The 21,189-nt window shown below is 37.7% G+C and overlaps 1 protein-coding gene across 2 annotated transcripts in view; it reads right to left on the bottom strand.

The window, feature by feature from the left end:
* cacna2d3a (calcium channel, voltage-dependent, alpha 2/delta subunit 3a) overlaps positions 1–18,914 on the bottom strand; it is a 116,976-nt gene extending 98,062 nt beyond the window's left edge. The window contains exons 1-2 of one of the 2 annotated variants that reach the window (XM_044121825.1): positions 18,032–18,914; positions 17,584–17,665 (exon numbers count right to left, since the gene is read on the bottom strand). In XM_044121825.1, the coding sequence (XP_043977760.1) occupies positions 17,584–17,665; positions 18,032–18,156 (207 nt within the window). In that variant the 5' untranslated portion in view covers positions 18,157–18,914. The remainder of the gene's footprint in view (positions 1–17,583; positions 17,666–18,031) is intronic. The other variant, XM_044121835.1, reaches the window with a different exon arrangement.
* Positions 18,915–21,189: the final 2,275 nt, after the last annotated feature.

Genomic DNA, 21,189 nt, shown 5'->3' with positions numbered 1-21,189 from the left:
CATGATGCGGCATATCTATGTAGTTTATTAAAGGTTTTCAAGAAATCAAACTTTTTTATCCCAGAGTTAACAAAAGAACCAAATCAAAATTTTAATTTTTAACAGCATTTAGGATTCAACTGCAGGCTTCGCAGTCAGCTACTTGGACAACAAATCCAGCAAATCCGATAAAGATAATGAGAAACATAGCCCACTCTCAAAACAATGACTTTTTTTTCTTGTGTTAACAAGATTATTTTCTTGTTATCTCAAGAAAATGACAGACAAACTGCTCTTCTTGACTTCTGTAGTAACCAAGTAGACTGAAATAATTGAGGGTTTTTCTAGTCATACTAGCCTGGCCATTGCCTTCCTGTGATATTCCGCTTGAAACAGACCTACAAGTCATCTTCATTCATTTGCACTGACAGAATCATGTTCATACACTGAAACACAAATCTATAGAAAACATACAGTTTAGGATCTTGCTCAAATACACTTCAACATGTGTTGGTGTCAGAGCTGAAATTGAACTCACAACTTCTCAATAGCCAGAACACTCACATATAACACATGCAGTCAAGAGTGGCAGAAACAAAATTACAACACTGTTTACATACAATGTGATAAGTACTAGAGTGTTAAAATTACAATATCAGTAATTCTGAAGAGGAAAATAACTAGAGAAGTATTTCTTTTTTTCAAACTAATCTACATATAAATGAAACCAATCAGCTAAACCAAGAATTATCTGCCAGCTTCAAGTTTTACAGCACAATGAGCACTGATGACACACCACTGCCCCCAGTATCTGCAGAACACATAATCACATTATTCAACTGTAAACCTTCACTGGGGTGCTCAACTCAACGGGGGCCTTAACTGGAGACACCAACATAAAGTCCCGCTAATTCCACATTCCAGCCTACCGCAGACATACATGAGGCTGTAAAGAAAATGAAACCAAAATATGTTTTGATATATTCAAAGCTACAGTAGGACGGGTTTCATTCTTGTGTGCTGTAACAAAAATTTTACCACTATATTATATGATATGCAATATATAAAACATATATGCTAATGTAAATGCCATAAACTCTACGTTTCATATGTTTTTAGTAATTCAAGAACAGAATTACATATAGAGAGTAAAGTGTGGAAGGTGGAGAAAACAGGAGAAAGAATAAGGGAACAGCATCACACACTTGGGCAGCTTAAACAATTGTTTGAGTAATAAATCCATAATATTGAGAAGTGTTTGCTTACACAAAAGTGTTTGATAAGGACAAATTCCATTATTGTAGCCAAATGTAATATATGATAAAACTAAGAGACCAAGATTAAACATCCTACAACTTAAGTCTTAAGTGAGCTGAGAAAAATACAGTTTTACTAAAACATAGAAACTTTACAATGAATCACAAAAGGAAAGAATGAAACTCCAATTGTGATGATTCTATTCAAGCAAACAAAACTCAGAAAGATAATGATGCTAATCTACTATGAATCTACTAGGCAGCTACAGTTTATATCCAGTTAAACATCAAATCAATTAAATCCGAGCCAATTCAGTAATACAGTCAGATTCTGATCTAATTACAGTCCCAATTACTGAATCCTAATTGTAATTCAGTAAGGTTAAATTCACTTTTAGTTTAATTTGGTAGATGCCCAGTCTTTTGCCTATGTGCAAATGTGTGTGAGTGCTACAAAAGTCACATTTTTGTGACTTTTGTAGCACTCACAAAAGTAATTTTGTATGCAGTTTGAAAACTTTTGCACTCTTTGACAACCAGTGGTTTAAAATGAATTTCTATCATCTCTTTAGGATGTACTGTAAGAAATTATGGGTACAGTATGTGACTCATCACCCCCAAAAGGGCTCACTTAGACGTCTCTGGCAGATAATTTTTCAGATTTATTGAGATTCTCAATTGACCCATATGAAGATCAGAAATTTAGTTCCTAAATAAAATATGCCATAAATAATAAATGTGATTTTAGCATTTTTTGACTGTTTATCTCCGCAATTCATCAAATATACTTAACTAAAAGTGAATAAAATGTGCTGTAGACTTGTGTGCCACCCGATTTGAAGGCAGTGTCGAGGACCTTCAACATGAGACACTCCTCTGTGTTCATCCATGGCTCAACCGTGGCTAATGTGTGCCACTTTAAAAGGCTGCCAAGACTCTGCTTTTACTGACAAATCTTTTCAGATGCCACATTCAAACACCTTGAGAGGATCCACATATATAAAGAAAAGAAAAAAAAAACAGAAAACCTGCAAACAAAACAGAATGCTATTTTAATCCCTCTGAACAACTTAAACAGTTTCAAGTTTTAAACTCTTTCACCAGTCTTACTACCTCCTTCATCAGAACAGCTAATTAATTGCTGCCTCAAATATATCTGAGCTGTAGCCAATCAAAGTGACTGGCTGATGACTCAGATGCCAAATCACAGAGACCATAACAGTAGAAAAACTGGAACGTTAATCCCACTGGCTGACTGAGAGCTGCTGTTTGACACGGGGACGAGAAATCCAGGTTTTAAAGCAATCCTGCTTCCTGGCTCACTATAGACGGCTTTTAAAGCTGACAGTTTAGTAGCGGTTTAAACATGAACTGGTCTGACAGTTTTCTTCACCGATTTTCTAAGTCCATTTTCCATTTTCTGTCTCCCAAGGACTTTCTCCTTTTTAGGATCCCCTGCTTCAAAGTTTATTCTCTTTTTTTCCCTTCCTGTTCCAACTTTCTTTGCAAAACCTAAAAAGGACTTACAATATAGATGCAATTGCAACTAATAATATTTACACTTTTAAAGGCGTGTTTTTGTGATTAAATCAACATAGTTTGGCCAAACTGACAGTTATCACACACAGACCTAAAGAGAGCAGAGATTTTCTGCAGTCAGCCTGTAGTACTCATGTGTTTGTGATCATGTTTGTGTGTTCAATGAGACGCTAACAGGATCCTACTGACCACACGCTGTCTGCAGCGCTATGTTCAGTCAGGCTGACTGGAGCAGACCAGGCCCAATTAGCCGGAAGCTACCCTCTTCACTTCAAATTATCATCAAAGAAAAGCCAGCTGACATATATCTAACAACATCCAACCACCTTTTATGTGCATAGGGGGATAGAAAACAGTCACATTGAACTGAAATAGCAAAACAAAGCGATCAGTTCAATTGACCAGAAAAGTTATGAGTGGGAATCTGTAATATGCATCTGCCATGTTTAGAGAAAGGGAGAAATACCCCAGCAGCTTAGCAATCAAATGATCTACAATGTCATGCATTTATGGGGTAGAAACGTTTAACAGACCTGAAGGTTCAACTTCTCTTCATGCTTTTATCAATTCCAGGATTGATTACTGCAATGCTCTTTAAGTCGTGTACCCCGGTTATCAATCAGCCCCCTCCAACTTGTGCAGAATGCAGAAACTCACATATTATCTAACTCCTAGATGGGACAGGATTACATGTTTTGTCACCACTACATTGACTTTCACTTGTTTTTAAAGCTGTCAACAGCTTTTCTATTTTCAATGACGTTGATAAATACATTCTACGTTAAATGAGAAAATAAATCCACTCGCATGTTTCTGTCAAACATGTTTGACACATGAGACATTTTTCTTTTCTCTCATTTGCATACACATATATCCACTTGCAAAAATAGCACTTCCAAGAATCTCTGTACTGGCACAAGGCTTTAAGGATCTCCTCACCCAATAATTACAGAAGTGTTTTAAGCACATAAATAATCACAACGTCAAATTAAAAACTCATACAATTCTAATACAATTACAACTGCAAAAGACTTAAACAGAAACAGGATTATTGCCGTCTTATTACATGGACACTTGCTGCCTTCCTTATTATTTAACAAAGAGGACAATTAACAAGAAAGAAAGGAAGGAAGAATATAGGAATTTGCTGCAAGAAGCTGTTTTATGAATGATAAGTTTATAGAGTAATGACCTGTCCCTCTCAGACTGGGTTATGTGTGTTTCATTCATAAAAAGAAACCATGTTTGTTTTGTTCTCATCTGTTTAATTCTTAGACTCTAATGAGAGGAGGGTGGTTTGACGAACAAAAATGCAGTTCAATCCAAGTGAGACAGCACCTCTCAAAAATAATAAAGGACAAGGACATGGACTCCTATAAAACCACTTAGACTCAGAGATATATCCTTGAAAGGATATATGTAACAAAAAAATATGAACTCAGAATTTTTTGCTCCAATGTTGTCATGAACTGAACTCAAACATGCAAACCTTTTTCAATATACACAATAGACCAATATTTCCCAAATATTGTTCAAAATCTGTCTAAATTGATGTTAGTGAGCACGTTTCCTATGACAAGATAATCCATCCCAGCTCATAGGTGTGGCATATGAATGTGCAACATCAATGATTATTGCAATGGTGTGACTTGGCTGGCCACTAGAAAAAACTATTTAAACACAAACTACTTTTTCAAACATTTTTAAAATTACTCAACACATCTGACTGTATGCATGAGCAGGCAAAAATCAATTCTCTGTTTTGGTGCACTTGATTGACAAAAGTGGAAAATCCATCAGAATGTGAAAGAGCTCTCTGAATGTTTTCATTTTTAAGGGAATAATCAACCAATCATTGATCAATGATCAGGAACATGTCAATACAAACTTATCTTAGAAACAGAAAAGGTTAATGTTTCACAATCGATAAAAATTGAAGAGTTTAAAGAGTTACAATTTTTATATGGGTTATAACTTAATATGTCCAAGCAAATTCAGACAGAAAAAAATTAAAATAGCATTAATTAAGCAAAGAGTAGGTCTAAGAGAACAGAATAAACATCTGTAGTCTAAACATGTACAAGTTTGTAATTTTCCAGTACAAATTTAATCACAAAAAAACAATGGTGCCTGTTAAACTGATAAATTAAATCCTAGGAAAAAAATTGACAAAAGAAAGAATTTTCTTCTGGATAAAAACCACCATCTTGTTTCAATTGCATTTCTTCTTTAGTTCAAACTCTTCACTTTAAAACGGTTTTTCTAAGCATGTTGAGGCAAAGCAACGTCTTGCAGCTTCTCGATTTAATATGAAGGGGCACAGATTCCCCAAAGCAATGTTTGTAATTAAAGCGAACACGACTCATGGAGGAGGAGACAGCAGGGGGCGAATAGACAACTGGAGTTGAGGTAAGAGGAGGAAAAGAATAGAGGCAAAACCGCGGGGTGTCAGGTGCTTGAAGTTAATTCTGTTTCATGCCACAAAGGCAGTCACTGGTCAGTACCGTAGCTGTCTGTCTTTGTGCAGAAATCTGCAGGGAATACACAGCGTTTGAAAACTACTGAGGTCTGACTGATCCTGCATTACGCATTATAAACTCTCAATTTGTATATGTGGGTCGGTGTCAACCAAATTCCACAGCAAGTAATCACTATCACATCACAGAATCTCTGAGAAACGGCAAAGAGCCCCAAGCCAACAAAACAGTTTCTTTTAAAGAGAAATCCTGGAGCAGAGATGAAATGGAACTATTAATTCCATGCTCGTCCTCTTTGCCTCAAAAGCAAGTTGGTCTGAGTCAGGTGTCTCAAAGTGAAGAGGAGCTCCTCACATGTTGTAAAACACACAATACCTAACGTAAACAAAGCTAATCAAGCATGAGAACAAGCCATCACTTAAAAAAAAAAAAAAAAAAAAAAAAAAATCATAGATTATTTTTGCCTGAGTGACCACACCTCATCAATGCCTTATGCACCAAAACACAATCTATAAGCGGTGACAAAGAAATAATCGTTAAGTCAAGAAATTTAATTAATGCTGTTTGGATGAGCTGGAACGACGGTGAGAACAAACAGCACATGCACTGCGCCAGACCAATGAATCAATGTGAGGCAAGGGAGCTGATGGGAAGAAGACTGTTGGAAGGAACCAGGTCAGAAAGCTTTCAAAGCTCAAAGTTAAAACGGTGAGAAATTCTGGAGCAAACAAAAGAAAAGGTGGTGATATATTGCAGCTGCCACAATGGACATTCTTCATGTCTTACAAATAGTTTTCATTTCATAAAAGCAAATCCAATGTAAAATAACATAAAAATTCATTTAAAAAATACAACAAATAAAATACCCTAGTTAATAAACAACAGCTTAACTTTGTGTCAAATGATAAAATTGCTGTCCTTTTATTGATTATTAATCTGTTTTATCTAGACAGGGACAACTTGCTAAATAATGATTTCAAAGCTCTCACTTTATCATCATTGCTACTGATTTCCTGTAGAAGTCGTGGTGGTAGCAGCAGCATTACCACATGTGACATCTGTAAAGTGAAATCCAGACAAGCTGATGAACAAAAGACAAATTTATTAAAACCTAATCCTGGGTGGTGAATCCAATACCCATCTGATAGGTACATGTTTATACATGTAACTTTGTTATCACAAAGGCAGTTCATCCTGTATTATTACTACACCTCAATTTTGATTTTCTTACAATTCACACCTGGTTTCTTATATAAATGAATGATCCATGACACAGTGCTTAATTTTCTGGGTTTTTTAATAGCTTTCATACGTAAATAGTCTAAAAAGAAAACCCTGTGCTTAATATGGTGTTAAATGCCTTCAAAATAATTTGTAGCAATCCTATATTATAAGTAAGACAAAAGTCATAACATACACTTTCTTCAGTCTCCCAGTAAACATGTATGTTTTATGAAAAAGGTGTTTTCCTTTCCATCTAACATAACTGAAGCCACTTTCACAGCCCGTTCATTTCTGTCCTCATCAAAAGTCTTTATGAGTGTGCGTCTGTGTATCTCTGCTGGTGCAGCGTTAAAAGGTTGCCTAAGGGCTTCTTGAGAGGAGCAGTGGAACAACAGCTGTACTTTAACACAAACAAACACAAGCCCGCACCGCATAGCTGGTAGCTGTGCTGAAGATTTTGTCACATGGTGCACTGCTTCGGTTAGGTATGCCCCATTGCCCCTCAAAAGGGGGGTACTGAAAAGCTTAAATTTAGTGTTAGTCACTGCAAGTTAACATATGAAAAATAATCCAGATTATACAATAAAAATTTCTAAGAATGTATAAGGATTTTGATCGAACAGCTGTGTAGCCACAAGAAAAGCATTAATCCTCTGGATTTATAATGTACCACCTAACCTAATTTAACTTAAAAAGCTACAATTTGGAAAGAAGCATAAAGATTGCATCTTCTTGAGATTAGGTAACCTGAAAGAAAAAGCAGATCTACTACTCACCACCACATACCTCTCCTCTGCCTCATTCAGCCACTCTGATCCTCAGCATTCTGTGTCAGTAACCTTCCTGCTGTAAGGAAGGTTGCTACAAAAAATAGTAAATCTTTAAATAACCCCCATGAGCCTCTTAAACTCTATTCTCATCCAGACGATTCTCTGGCTGCTCCACAGATCACTGGTTCTTAATCAAATTTACAATAAACATTTTTTCCTAAACGTTTTCTTGTCACCTTTTCCTACGTCTCAATTCATGTTTGGGTCACAGAAGGAAAACATCTAATATGATGTGGACTAAATTCAGCCTGATCTCTACCAACTTTCTCAAGAAATCAGTGATTTTTTTCAGGGTGAAGCCAGTTCTCTCTCTCTATTAAGGCATAAGTCGCCCGGCCTAACATCAGTGATAACGATGCTACTGAATGAAATGTTATTATGGAGGTTTATGCGATACTGTTACAGCACATGTAAAATGATACCATTTCATCAATAATGCTAAACATCGACCAATATGGCTCCTCTGTCTGTAAGTGATCGTTTGTCTGTTTGTCACTGCTCAGCAATACTTCAGGCTCATCAGTACACCGGCCAAAGCAGGGTGCTAGGCAATAAGAATATTTGTTTAGCAGTCAGAAAAGGAAAGAAAAGTGGCAGTAAACATATTAAATGTTTACTTTGTTGTTCATTTCTTGATCAAAAACTGAGTGCAGCTTTTTAGCCACATCATGCTGTATTCAGGTTTGTGTTTCTGAGACAGTGAGCCAAATGCTGGTGAAGGTCAAAAGGTGGGGCCACTGCTGTTCTGCTGAGCTAGTGTTGGCAGCAAAATTGCAGTCTGTGAGAAGTGGGTGTGCAGGCGTGTGTGCGTGTGTGGGGGTGTGTGTGTGTGTGTGAGTTAACAGGGCAGATGCAGAGATAAAGGTAACTTGAGATATACTTTGTCATGCAACTTTTTGTCAGTTCCAGTGAGTAGCTACTTGAATAAAAGACAGAACAGCATAATAGAACATTTAATTAAAATCAGCCACAGTAAAGCTAGGAACAAGATTTTAGTTACTAAAAGAAATGTAAAAATCACAAATTTCTGAGAAAATGGTGACATTCAGGCACGAACGCCTGCAGAAATATATAAATAAAATGATAGAAAAACCTCACTCAAATGTACATTCGATATAGTAATTGCACATGAAATGCATGTTATTTGTAGGGCATAAATATTCTCATAGAAAAAGAAATCAAGGTCAGTTCTGCAAATTAACTACAAAATATGTTGGGATGGATGATTTTTCATGTGTAAAAGCTGTATCTCAGTAGCTGCAAAAGCATGTGCGTAAAAGTGGAACAATGCCACAATTGGCTCTGCTGGAAGACTTTCCCAGTGGCAGGATTCAGAGAGAACTGGTATTCACAGATCATATTGATCTGCTGCGACATGTCGATGATGGTTTATTAGTCTTCTCATTGCCCAGAGTGATCATCCCGCAGAGCCATATGCCAGCTCTGTGAATGCGCCTTTGTGACTAGAAAGGATCTCCACGCTGTAAATGCACAACTTTTGCACAAAAGTGCCTACTAAATGTAGTTGGCCTGATTCAGCACATGATTCCTCCATTTGGAAAGAGCTCCCACATTCCCCACTCACCACAAAGGACACTCAGGCGCAATGTATTTCATTCCGGCTGAACGAACGCTCTGCTGTTCAAACAAGTGAACACTTGGATTAATCAGCACTCTTTCAATTTGGAATGATTTCTGAAAAATGTATTGTTTTTATTTGTTGTGAAGTTACCTTGAGTGCTCAGAAAGCCGCCTTTTAAATAAAATATGCAAGTGTTATTAAAAGAACTACTTGTACCACTACAAGCAAGGACGGTTGCTATGGTTATTCGGACGTGGTGGCGGCCTTACAGATATTTACATTGCTTTACATGCAGTCCTTGGAGGATCAGCGGCTGCACTTTAGTTCACACAAATTAGGTTGTACAAAAGAAGTGTGTGCAGGCGCACGCGCGTGTGTGTGTGTGTAGTTTGTGTCTGTGTGAATGTTTTGGTGTGCCGCACTTTTCAAAATTTGTCCCTACGGCAATTATTAGTGTGAATTATTAGCTTTTGAGGGTCTCTTTACCCTGAATGACGACGTACAACTTTAATATGCAAGCTATACGACTTTACTTGCTTATAAAGTTCTGCATACATTTCAACAGCTGTTATTATTTTAGTTTAATTTAACATTATGTTTATATAATAAGTGAATAAATACAACACAAGACATTTTATAATTAAGCTATGGAATTAGTTGCAACTTTAACACTGTTTCTTTTCACTAATGTTTAGTAACAAACCTCACAGGCCTTCATAAAACAGCTATATTTATATAACAAACAAGAAGACTTGATCATAGGGTCAACTGAAGTCAACTGACTGCACAAAATTTTGTTTAAGTGTATCAAAGTAAAAAAGACACAAATGGGAATCCCAATTTAAGCTTATTCCCTTGTAAAAGATTTCTAAATCATCTAGAATTTTCCTTCCTTTTGACAATTATGCACTCTGTGTTGGTCTATTGCATAAAATCTTATTAAACTACATTTAAGTCTGTGTTTGTAACTTTAAAATTGTAAACACAAAAGTTTTTGATAGCAACATGCAGATTCTGCATGTTGCTATCAAGGTGAAATTTGTGATTGACGGAGCTGCTGTAATGAGGTCTGATGTTATTTATCTGCTTATAATGCATGTCTTCATTAGTAAAATCTTTGCCTACAGCACAGAGGCTGGATTCAGACAAGTGGCTGGATGATTGATGTGGACAGCAGCAAGTCACAGACAGTCCTTCACACAATGCTGCACACATTAATGTGCGTAATGGCTTTCATCCCGCCCCTTTTAGCGTCTGGAGAATGTTTGCAGTAAAGTCAAAAGCACACCATGTGAAAGATCTGTCATAATTTGCGACAGTGCGTGTGTGAGTGTGTGTGAAATCCTCTAGCTACAGTCCAATGGCAGCAGAGGCAGATCCAGAAATGAGCAGCCAAAGACGGATGATAGCAGATATTTAAATGCAGCACTTAGATTTATCATCTTAGCTTCTTAAAAGAAGTGTTTGGATATGTGTAAGCTTCATTCCGATGCTAGACACATCTTTGTAGAAATTTTTGGAAGTGAAATGAAAATCTTCCTTGTAAACACAAATTCAGCACTCATTTTGCTAAATCAACTTAGTTCAGCGAGGCAGGAGACAAAGAAGTTATCAAAATTTACTGACTGTTAAATCCCACACATAACTCTGTCAGCATTGCAGCTCTTTAGAGACTGAAGTTATTTAATCTGGGAGCACAGGGCCTGCCACCGAGCTCTCTGTAGTAAAGGCAATGTGTTTGACTCTTTATTCCGGCTTTCCTCAGCAACAAAGCACTAATTACACTATGAGTGGGTGTCTGTGTTGGCCAAAACTGCCCAGCTAGAACATGAAAGAAGAGCAACCTGCTGCTCTCTTGTCTACTAACACTGTAATTAACTCTGTAACAAGACTGTCTCACTTTTATCTCTCCTCATTCTTTCAGATGCGGCTCACACATCAACACATCTTTCCTGATTCTCTCGTTCCACAAGTAGGGAAAGGATCAAATTGAGCTCAATCATACTTTCCTCAATAAGTAAACAACAGGCAGGGAAGACGGAAACCGGAGAGGAGGTAAGAGGATGAGGGGAGGTTAGAGAGCAGCCATCAGCACACACCCTTACACGCCCTCCTCGCTCAACTCGTTGCCAGCCATGCTGAACGAAACCCGACAGCTATTCAATTTTCCAAAAGCTAAATCTAATCTGCTGCTGTCTCCTGCTCACTGACACACTGCTATGCTGGAACGATTCAGCCGTCACCCACCTTTGGCAGCAAACTGGAACGATTGCAAATACTTCCTTCAGCAGCATGACAGAAACACACTTGCACAAAACTTTTCATTGGGTAAAAAAGATAATTGGGAGCCATTAAGGAAATTACTGCTACTACTTTTTTATTAGTTCAAATTGTATAACTCTGGGATATATACAGTTAAGGTCCGAATTATGACATGTTTTGCTATTTCATCTAACTGGAGGTAATATTAACTCTACTCAAGTACACTGACTGTGGAGGGAGCTAAAGACCAAGGAGGCTCTCCAAGATTTAATCATGAGATTACCAGTGGAAACATGCAGAAAGCTGGTCAGCAATTATAAGAAGGGTTTGAGTGCTTTAATGCCAATTAAGAATTTATTTCTGGATTATGATTATTTCTGAAATTGCCAATTTTGATAGAATCTACAAAAGAAGTAAGAATTTCTTTTATCTGCATTTTATTTTTAAGAAGTGCCTAATACAATTCCTAAATCAAACTTCTTATTTGAATGAAAATTTTCAATAACTTTGGGCTGCTTGTTCAATATGAACAGTCATGGTAGAAAGATATATATATCTACACCCAATTTTGAGGATATTCATATTCCTTAAATTATTTAAATCAACCTCCTGTGTGCAAAACCACATAAACGGTTTTTAGAATTTGATTACTTGATTAAGATAAATGAAGATGAACATGGATACATACATACAAGCAGGTGATATGGAAAAATTTTTAATTTATTTAATTTCCATCATACTGTTTTATTTAATAAAATCCTAATTTTAAACTGTAAAAGGATAACCTTTTAAAAAAAAAAATTTAACTGACTTTGATCCGTTTCTTCGATTTTGCCAACAAGAAAATATTAAACTATACTTTGGATATGAAGCACTCTCTGTCTGAGACCATTTAGCCAAACTAAAAAAAATTGTATTGGATTAAAAATAAAAAAAAATAGATAAAGCAGTAGTGTGAACTATTGGTACTTAAAAGATGTTGTGCATCACTTTTCAGTCTTTTGATTTGACTGGATTAGTTTGTCAATAGTGTATTTTTTATCCCTGTTTTTTTGAGGATTTACTGTTCTCAGTTACAACTTCTCTTTAAGAGTATTGACAGCAGAGATGTCAGTGGATTGCGGCACAAAGCTCTTGGGTTGTAAAAGAAAATGGTGTGGTTCCTCCAGCAACCCCAAACACACACACACACACACGCACACACGCACACACACTCTTTCTCTGCCAAAGCAAATCGATTCCAACATAGTCTTGTCACAGATCATTACACCTTCCTACCATCCTCTGCTCTTAAGCTCTGTAGATGTGAGTCTGCAGGGGTGAGTTTGCGTGTGTGTGTGTGTGTGTAATTGTTCTTCCTTTATGTAGGTATGCAAACTTAACATGCACATTTCAGCGCACGCGCACACATTGCCTGTCACCTATTTCTCACCCTTAGATGCAACTGCTGCTTTTAAAAAATAGTAAAGCAGACACGCACGGATAGCCACAGCCTCACTGACTGATCATTTTTCTTGTATCTTCCATTACCAAGAGGTTTGAAGTTATTTCAGTGTAGAAAAACATCTTTCTCCTGTGATTCCAGCAAAACCGTAACATCATTTGGGAGGAAATACTCGTCCAACCAACAATGAACACACGCAGACCAAGTCGTTTCTTCCAGGCTGGCTCGTCTGGACAGGTTGTTCAATGATACATGAAATTAAAGATTTGAACACGACAGGGAAAAGGGAGAAACCCCAAAGCTCATTCATTTTGTCGTTGGAATATTTTTAATGCGTCCCAAGCTTAACCCTCTTTTTCTTCATATGAATGTGTGAATACATAAGGCAAAGGCCAATACTGGATTCTTATTGCAAGTTTAAGTTGTTATTGATCAGAATTTTATTTATTTAGATGGTTTTTTTTAACAGGAGATGACATATACGCCCTAACACACACACACACACACGCACACACACGCCCACAAACAAAGCAGCCCTGACTGAAATAACCTTGAAACAAGAGCCACTTCCAATGGATGTAGGAAATGTGCCACGTTTTGAAAAAGGGACCACAGATCCAGACAGATGTGCAGAGGTAACTAAGGTTTAAAAAATCCTAAAATATTAAAACTTAATGTTATTAATCTTTTCTGAATATAAGAAACACTTTAAGCCCTAATAATTATGCAGCCATTTCATTTAGATATTTAAATGTCATTCAAAAACCTGTTTCCGTTCTTAAAAGATTAAAAGCGCTATGTAATTTATTTGGAGAAATATCAGTTTAAGCTTTTAATGTTTTCGATTAGAACTGCACCTCAATTAAAAATAATTAAGATGTTTATTGCATGGTTTTGTGTTGGCAATTTTAATTAACAAGTCCTTTTGTTCTTTTTAGGAGTATGTCTTATTAAAGATAATTAAGCTGGAAGTCAAGCATCAAATGAATGCAGCATCAACACAAAGGAAGACTCGCATTGAATTTGTTGCGTTAGATCTTGGAACAAAATGAAACAGGGAGAACAACAATAATCAACACATTTTTACACAATTCAGACCAAGAATGATTTGGTAGAAGATCCTCACAGTTAATCTTTAGGGGGAAAAAATGCCCCAGCCTCAAAATATCCCTGTAGTTACAAAAACATTTAAAGTAGCATAAATGAATCAAAGACACCTGATTGTTGCTCTGCACCCTGCATTTTGCAGCTGATGTGTCCAGGGATTTAATCCACCCGCTCTGGTCTGCGTCTGTGTTTTCAGCAAATAAAGGTTGCAGTTTGGGGAATACGTTGGGCTTTTTTGACTTTGAGGAACCAAGAGCTGTTAGATTGTTTACCAGTTAATTCCTTCCAAAATAAGGATTGTTATCTCCCTTGTGTTTTGTACTACTAAGCGCTGTAGCAAAATAACATGGTTGGCTAATGACTCTGAAGCCGGTATCAGATTTAAAGCTTTCAAGTTGTCGCTAAATTAGTTCTTCACTGTTTTTTCTAAAATTCAGGACCACATTTGAAAATCTGAAGTTCTAAATCAAAAATACTTGGAATAATAAAACTTAAATTAGATTAGTCAACACTGAACACTGATGCTTTAAACAGGATTTCATATTCATTAAACTTTTACTCTATTTGTAAAGGCAAAGAAAATATTAACTTTAGTCATCTATAAAGCTCTTTTTGACTAGCATCAGACATATAAAGGTTATTTTAATATCCACCTTTTTGGTAAGCCACAATATTTATATATTTATATTGCAGAAAGCTATATTTATAAAGGGCAGAGGGTATGTTTCTGATTATGTATGGGGACCATTAGGAGTGTGTGGGGAAATAGTATTTATAATACAAAAAAAAAGAACTTCTACTGTTTGATACAGGTATGTAGTGGCCTTCAATCTGCTGCCTAAACCTGACCTGTTGTGTAGTGGCCTTCAATCTGCTGCCTAAACCTGACCTGTTGTGTAGTGGCCTTCAATCTGCTGCCTAAACCTGACCTGTTGTGTCATAAATTTAACACAATTAATTCTGCAACAGGGGCAATGTCCCTTTTTTTCCCCATAAGCAATATCTGCCTCTGGCAATAAAAGGCAACCAACCCCACTTGCTTATCCTGTCAGGACACAACACTATGCAAATGTAGGATATTGCCGTTTTACTCATTGTTACAACCCTGACAGGTGACCATTGACCTGATACAGCAGTGAATCCACTGGTTGGAGTGAAGCAGGTATATTCTTTGGAAACACCCGTGTAGGTGTTTCATCCCCATATAAAAACTGCTGTGCCGTATCAGGGGGGTAGTGGACCTATCCCTCCCCTCTCTTGTCATGACTGTCCTCCTGGGTTTGGGTTGGCTTGTCCTGGCTTGGCTGGTTCAGTGGTTCACTTTGTTTTAGTGAGAGTTGCTTAATTTAACATATTTATTCCTACAAATAAAGCTTTTTGTTTTTGAAGAATACATATTTATGTGTGGGTGCTATAGCCTCTCATAATCTGTGAGGCAGATTATGACATAAAGAGCCAACAGTTTGACAGAATGGGGGTAAAACCAGGATTTGAACCTTGGACCTCTTGCACTCCTCATAGAAATACACAGTAAATTAGTGGGGTTATTTGCTCATGTAGCCAGCCAACTCAAAATTTACCTAACTATGACTTTTTTATAAGAAATATTTTTTTTTAAAGGTTGTAATCAAAAACAATTTTCACACTTTTGTGTTCAAAACAAAAGTGTTAAAGAATATTTTTATGAGAACCTTTATGCCCGACTCTGTTGCAACACCTGAATTTCCCCTATGTGGGACAATAAAACCTGTTTCTATTTTTCTTATATTCCAAGAAAAACCATGACATCCTTTCTTTCAATTAGTGGACCAGCACTGTTCAGAACCAGCTGGGGGAGGGGCAGCACTGCACAATTCTATTTTAGGCAAAACCAGAGAAAATTCTTGTCACTCTTCCTCTTTCTCTAGATTATTATTAGAAGGATTAACAGTATAATGGATTTTTTTTACAAGTATTACAACCATTACTTTTTGTATATCTTTGCATGTATTCATTTAAAAGAAGCTTGAGAAATATTCCATCTTTACATTATAGGTTCAAGCACAACTTGTGAGATGCATAATGTGATCAAAAAGACATTAGATTTTTTTAAATCAGTTCCTATTAAAAAGTCTGTCTTGTTTTCAGAAACATTTGACAAGAAAAAAGTCTTAGACAAAGTAGGAGAAAGACTTGACGGCACATGGTGTGTGTGCATGTGTGTGTGCAAAACTTATGCAGATGAAGTGCTACTTCCATGGGAGTTTAGTTACGCCAGGGTCAGAAAGATAACTGAAGAGAGACTGAGTCCATCTGTCCTGTGCCCAGGGGAAACCTGCGCACACTCTCAGAAATACACACACACCCACCCACGCACGCGCACACACACACACACACACACACACACACAAGTCTTTTCTCTTCAAGACCAGCCTCCTCTCCAAGTACAACAGATCATGTCTCTCAGACTGCCTGCCTGTTTAAAAGCATTTGTAGCCTTAGGTCAGCTGTAGCTCCTCCTCATGCACTACACCAGGCTAACATCAACACATAGGAAGCCCGAACGCATTTTCAAATCTATGCATGGATTTATGCAACTTGCACATGTAAAGAACTGCACATTTGCACCACAACAATTTTGCTGCCAAAGATGCACTTTGCTGACAAAGTAGCCCTCTTCCTTTTTTCACTCATTAACCGCCTGGTCCTCATTTGCATTTCATAAGAAGGTTGCCACTCTGTGGGAGGGTTATCTCCTTTTGGGAGGCAGGGAAAGATGAGAGGGGTGAACTGACGTTTTTTTTTTTTTTTTTTTTCTTTTATCAAAAAGATAACACCACTCATCTGCTTATCACTTCCTGATGCTCATGCATGTGGGTGACTGTGCTTGTGAATATGCACTGTATCCTCAAGACAATAAAAAGAAAAGTGGGATCTTGAGCCTGTGTGCTGGGAATATGCAAGTGACAGATGCAGATTCAGTCAATGCATCAAGTCAAACCTCGAGATGCTCCTTGCCGTCACCAGCACTCTGAACCCTTGGCTCTGAGTCTTTGCATGCCCACTCAGAGGTTGGTTTCATTTTGCCCTTTCATCCATTAGCCAGTTTTAACTCAAGCTTCATCAACTGACCCTCCATTAGGCGAATTTGCATTTCATCACACTCAAATTCTGCATTAATGCCACCAAACAGAGTGGAAAAGCAATGAGAAAAGATTGCAAAGAGGTATAAAAAGGTAGATAAGAAGAATGGGGATGGAAACGAAGGGAACACTCTGCTGGATAGCAATAAAATTAGCTTTTTTCCTAAACTGTAATTTGTGAATGTGCACAAAAAGGTGTGTGTGTGGGCGTGTGCGGGTGTGTGTGTGTGTGTGTGTATTTGAATGGATCAGCCAGAGTACTTTAAAGCTGACATCTATTTAAATGGTACATGTTTTGAATAAGCTTTTAAATCTGCGCCTACAATGCTGACATCCATTACCCATTCTCAAGTGGCTAAAAAAGGACATGTCCTTAAATACGAAAGGTGAAAATCTCTGAAATTGTACAACTCAGATGATTTCTGCTCATAGGCTGGTTGATTACGCTGACATAAGCGTGTTAATTGTCCTTTCAAAAATATTGTTACTGAAAGAGTGTTGCATAGTTTTACCTTTGACAATAGAATAAATTATGAAAATTATAAATACTCTAAATACACCCAACTCTATTACATTAAAACGAACTAGCTGATCGTCCATGTCTTTTTTTTTTTACTATTTTAAACATAAAATGCATTTTAGAAAAATATGAGAACCTCTGTATGTGTGTTTGGAACAAGATCTCTTCCTCCCATCTGAAGACCTTTTTTTTCTCTCCGCATTATTTTTTTTGTATAGTTAACTGAGGTAAATCAGCTCACCTTTTGCAGAAGCTGGGAGCCAGAGTACTTTGCAGAGATGGACTTCATCTCCCCACCAAATGCAGAGGCCCAAAGCTTCACCCTACAGGTGCGCACACATGCAAGAAAGGTTAAAATCAAATCAAATAAATAAAAAGATACTGCTGCAAAATATGAACAAAAGACGCAGGGTCTTAAAAGCACAAGAAACTCTGTTAGTTCCTCTTTATCTCATCTTGCCACCTTCTTATAAAATGACATTTCTTACTACAATTTCGTTTGTTGTTTTTTGTTTTGTTTTGTTTTTTCTTTTTTTATTATTGATTATAATTTAAATCCATGTAGCAAATGATCCAAATGTGACAACAGCTTTACACAACTGCAATCCATATGAAACAAAGCAAAAATACAACAACCCGGAATTAAGTATATTTTGGCAACGCTTTTAAAAGTACATTGGACTACTTACACGGACGGGGGGATGCTTTGGTGGGTGCCTCCAACTCCAGTTGCCCCGATGTTTTGAGTTGAGAAAAGTAAGACCAGCCACATAAACCAAATGCTGGAAGCCACACAGCACCGACCCACCTGCATCTTTGATACTGATACCCGCCTCCTGCGCGCACAAAGCTAGTTTCTGTCTTTTGCTGCCACCCTCAAAGACTTCAGTAACGAGAAGAAATAATTTATTTTTAAAAAGAAAAAAAAAAGAGGGACACTGGAGTCACCTGTTTTGACTGACTGAATAATTCATGACAGTGGGGCAGCTTTATGAGCCGGTGCGGGACGCAGATAAGCGAAGCGTCTTTGGCGAACGGCGGGGCTCCCGCTGAGTGACTTATCCACAGCGAAGTGACCGGCGAGGCTTCGCTGACCGGTGTGGCGCACACTGTTAGGATTCCAGACACTAAGTCGACCTCGACTCCTCCCGCAAAACGAGAGTCCTCTCAGTCGCTTTGATTTGCCCACCCCGGCTTCTGGAAAAGCTACTCTGGAGGTTCGGGGGGAGAGAAACCGGGGAGAACATCAAACGATGCAGCGCATAAATGCACGCCTTCTCCTCTTGACTGATGGGACTAACCTCCTCTCCCTCACTTTCTCCCTCCCTCACAAAACCCCACTTTCTCTCCGTCCTCTCAGAACCTAAGAATAAGGGGCTGGTGACGGCTCAAGCATTGTTGTTGAAATTACGCCATACTTGGGATTGCCTGACTCATCCCCCCCCCACCCCTGCCTATCGCCATCTCCTCACTCTTGGTCTCTAATATTGCAATAATAGCTGTAGCCTGTAGCTTTCAGGTCAGATCAAGTCATGTACTGTGTGGTCAGTTCACCGAAGCAGGAACTGCCGCTAAAGTGCAGGAATAATAGGAGGAGAGAAGCAGGAAAAAGTAACAGGCAAAAAAAAAAAAAAAAAAGTGGGGGTGTTTAGCCTCTTGGTGGAAGAAGAAGGGAAGGACAGGATGATAAGTCAGTTCTGCTGCATTAAAGCATGCCAAATGCACTTTGCAGTAGTGATGTGGCATTGGCAGTGTGTGTAGGCATATGGGTTGGGAAAGACGATGAGAGCCCCCAGGCAACAGACCCTATGTGATGGATTGTATTTCACAAAGAAGCAGGGATTCTGACAAAGCACTGGAAGGGGATCAAGTTTGTCTCAATAGCCCAGCATGTGATTTTGTCTGGTGCTTGGATATCCAAATGGACAAATGTGGCTCAAACAAATGTGTAAAACAGCTGGTGTAGTGGTTCATAAAATCATTATTTCCCATTGTTAAGTTTTACTTTTCATTTTGTCAGAGTGCAGTCCAGAACTTAATTTCTGGGGATTTATTTTTTATTATTATTTTGTAGTAAAGCAACATAAAGTAGTACACAAATGTGAAAATTGTACAAATAAAAATCTGAAAAGTGTGGCATGACTTTCTGGTGTGAACCTATCATTTCCCATCCGGCTGTAGGCTGCAGCTTGTGTTATTGTTCCCCTCCAGTCTAGTTTATTCTTTCAGTTCATTCAGTACTTGAGTTTTGGATTTGTTTTTCACTTAGCATCTTCCCGAACCGGTTCACTCCTTTTTGTGATTTGCTCAACCTTGTTCAATTCAAGTCTTAATTTGGATGTCCTATTTAGATTCTTGTGTTAGTTATTTTCTACAGTCTCACTTTCCTAGTTCCATTGTTCTCCCACATCCCTTTTGCCATTCTCTCTCTCTCTATCTCTCTTTCTCTCCCGGGCTCATCTCTCAGCTGCAGCTCGTTACTAATCAGCCACTGATTCTCCATCCAATAATCAACTCACCAGTATTGGAGTGAGTAAGCTCCTCATTGGCTGTCAGTCAGTGCTAGATTTTGGCCCCCTGTGGTCTGTACTTTTCAACCTGTGCTCTTGCCGCATTAAACTTAATACCATCAGCTCTTGTCTGGGTGTCTGCATTTAGTTTGCCACATTACACCAAACATGATCTTCAAGAAGTGTTTTGTTCTCTCCAAACCTCAGAGGCTTTCAGAAATTTTAGGGCTTTACTATTTAGTCCCATTTACTGTCACACTAAATTTGCCATATTTAATGTAGGCAATTAACTCAGAACAATCAACCTTAACTGCTATAAAGATATAGCTGCAATTTTTTTGAGGGTTTTTGTGATTTGCGTATCTGTAACAATTGCATTCAGAAAATATATCTGCATTTAATCAACTTAGTTCTGTTTACTTGTACAGCACCATTTCACAGCAAAAGTGAAATGTTAAATTTATATAGAGAAATGTTTTATCAATCAGATTTGAATTACAATGCATTCATTCTAACTTGATTCCACAGACTGCAATGCAGTTAAGTACAGTCTTTTATTCAAACTGATAAAAAAAGTGTTCTATCTTAGGAAACCCATTTGATTACATTAAGTTACTGACTTTGCAGCAGTCTCTCCTCCTGAACCAGCATGTAGCAACAGCGGACAACTGATTGCAATGAGTTGATAACAAGCAGCAATCTGTCATAATGAGCGTGCAGGCTGCGAGGTCCTGCACAAAACTTTAAATGTGAATAAGAAAAGTGAGTTGTGAGTAATTTTATACAGACATTAGTCAACTGTAGGAGTCCAGTCTCACATCATTTCAATTTGGCAGACGGAGCTCTTATTTTTCTGTTCTACGTTTTCTAAAAGCTGTAATCACAGACAATTTTTGGAGAGCAGGCTCTACCAAAAACGCTGCTACCTATTGTGTTCCTAATATCATAGCAAACGAAAGAAAAAAATTAAATAAATCAATCTTGTCTCTACAATGGTACCATTCTTTAATCGTCTAGGTTTTATTGATTTCATCCTTGCTGTGTGGAAGGCATGGTAATGCAACAGGAGGATGTCATTATATTTTATTGGAAAATAAAAATAAAGTCAGGGCACAACAGCAAGTTTTTTTCTTATCTTTGTAGACCTTGTCAACCAATATCTCCAGCAGCTACAGGGTGAGTACACCAAGGTCAGGCTATCTGTCTGTCTCAAGGTTTTGTAGTCACATTAATAAAGTTTACTGCAATGCACTTAAGGCTACCTGATAATTATCATTGCAAATTAGTGTAAAACCTAAGAATATTGACCAAAGCTTACAAGTATTATCTTGTCTAGG

Source organism: Gambusia affinis, linkage group LG01 (assembly GCF_019740435.1).
Source record: "Gambusia affinis linkage group LG01, SWU_Gaff_1.0, whole genome shotgun sequence".
Taxonomy (NCBI): Eukaryota; Metazoa; Chordata; class Actinopteri; order Cyprinodontiformes; family Poeciliidae; genus Gambusia; species Gambusia affinis.
Note: the sequence above shows the minus strand (reverse complement) of the source record. Positions and strands in the feature narration are given on the sequence as shown.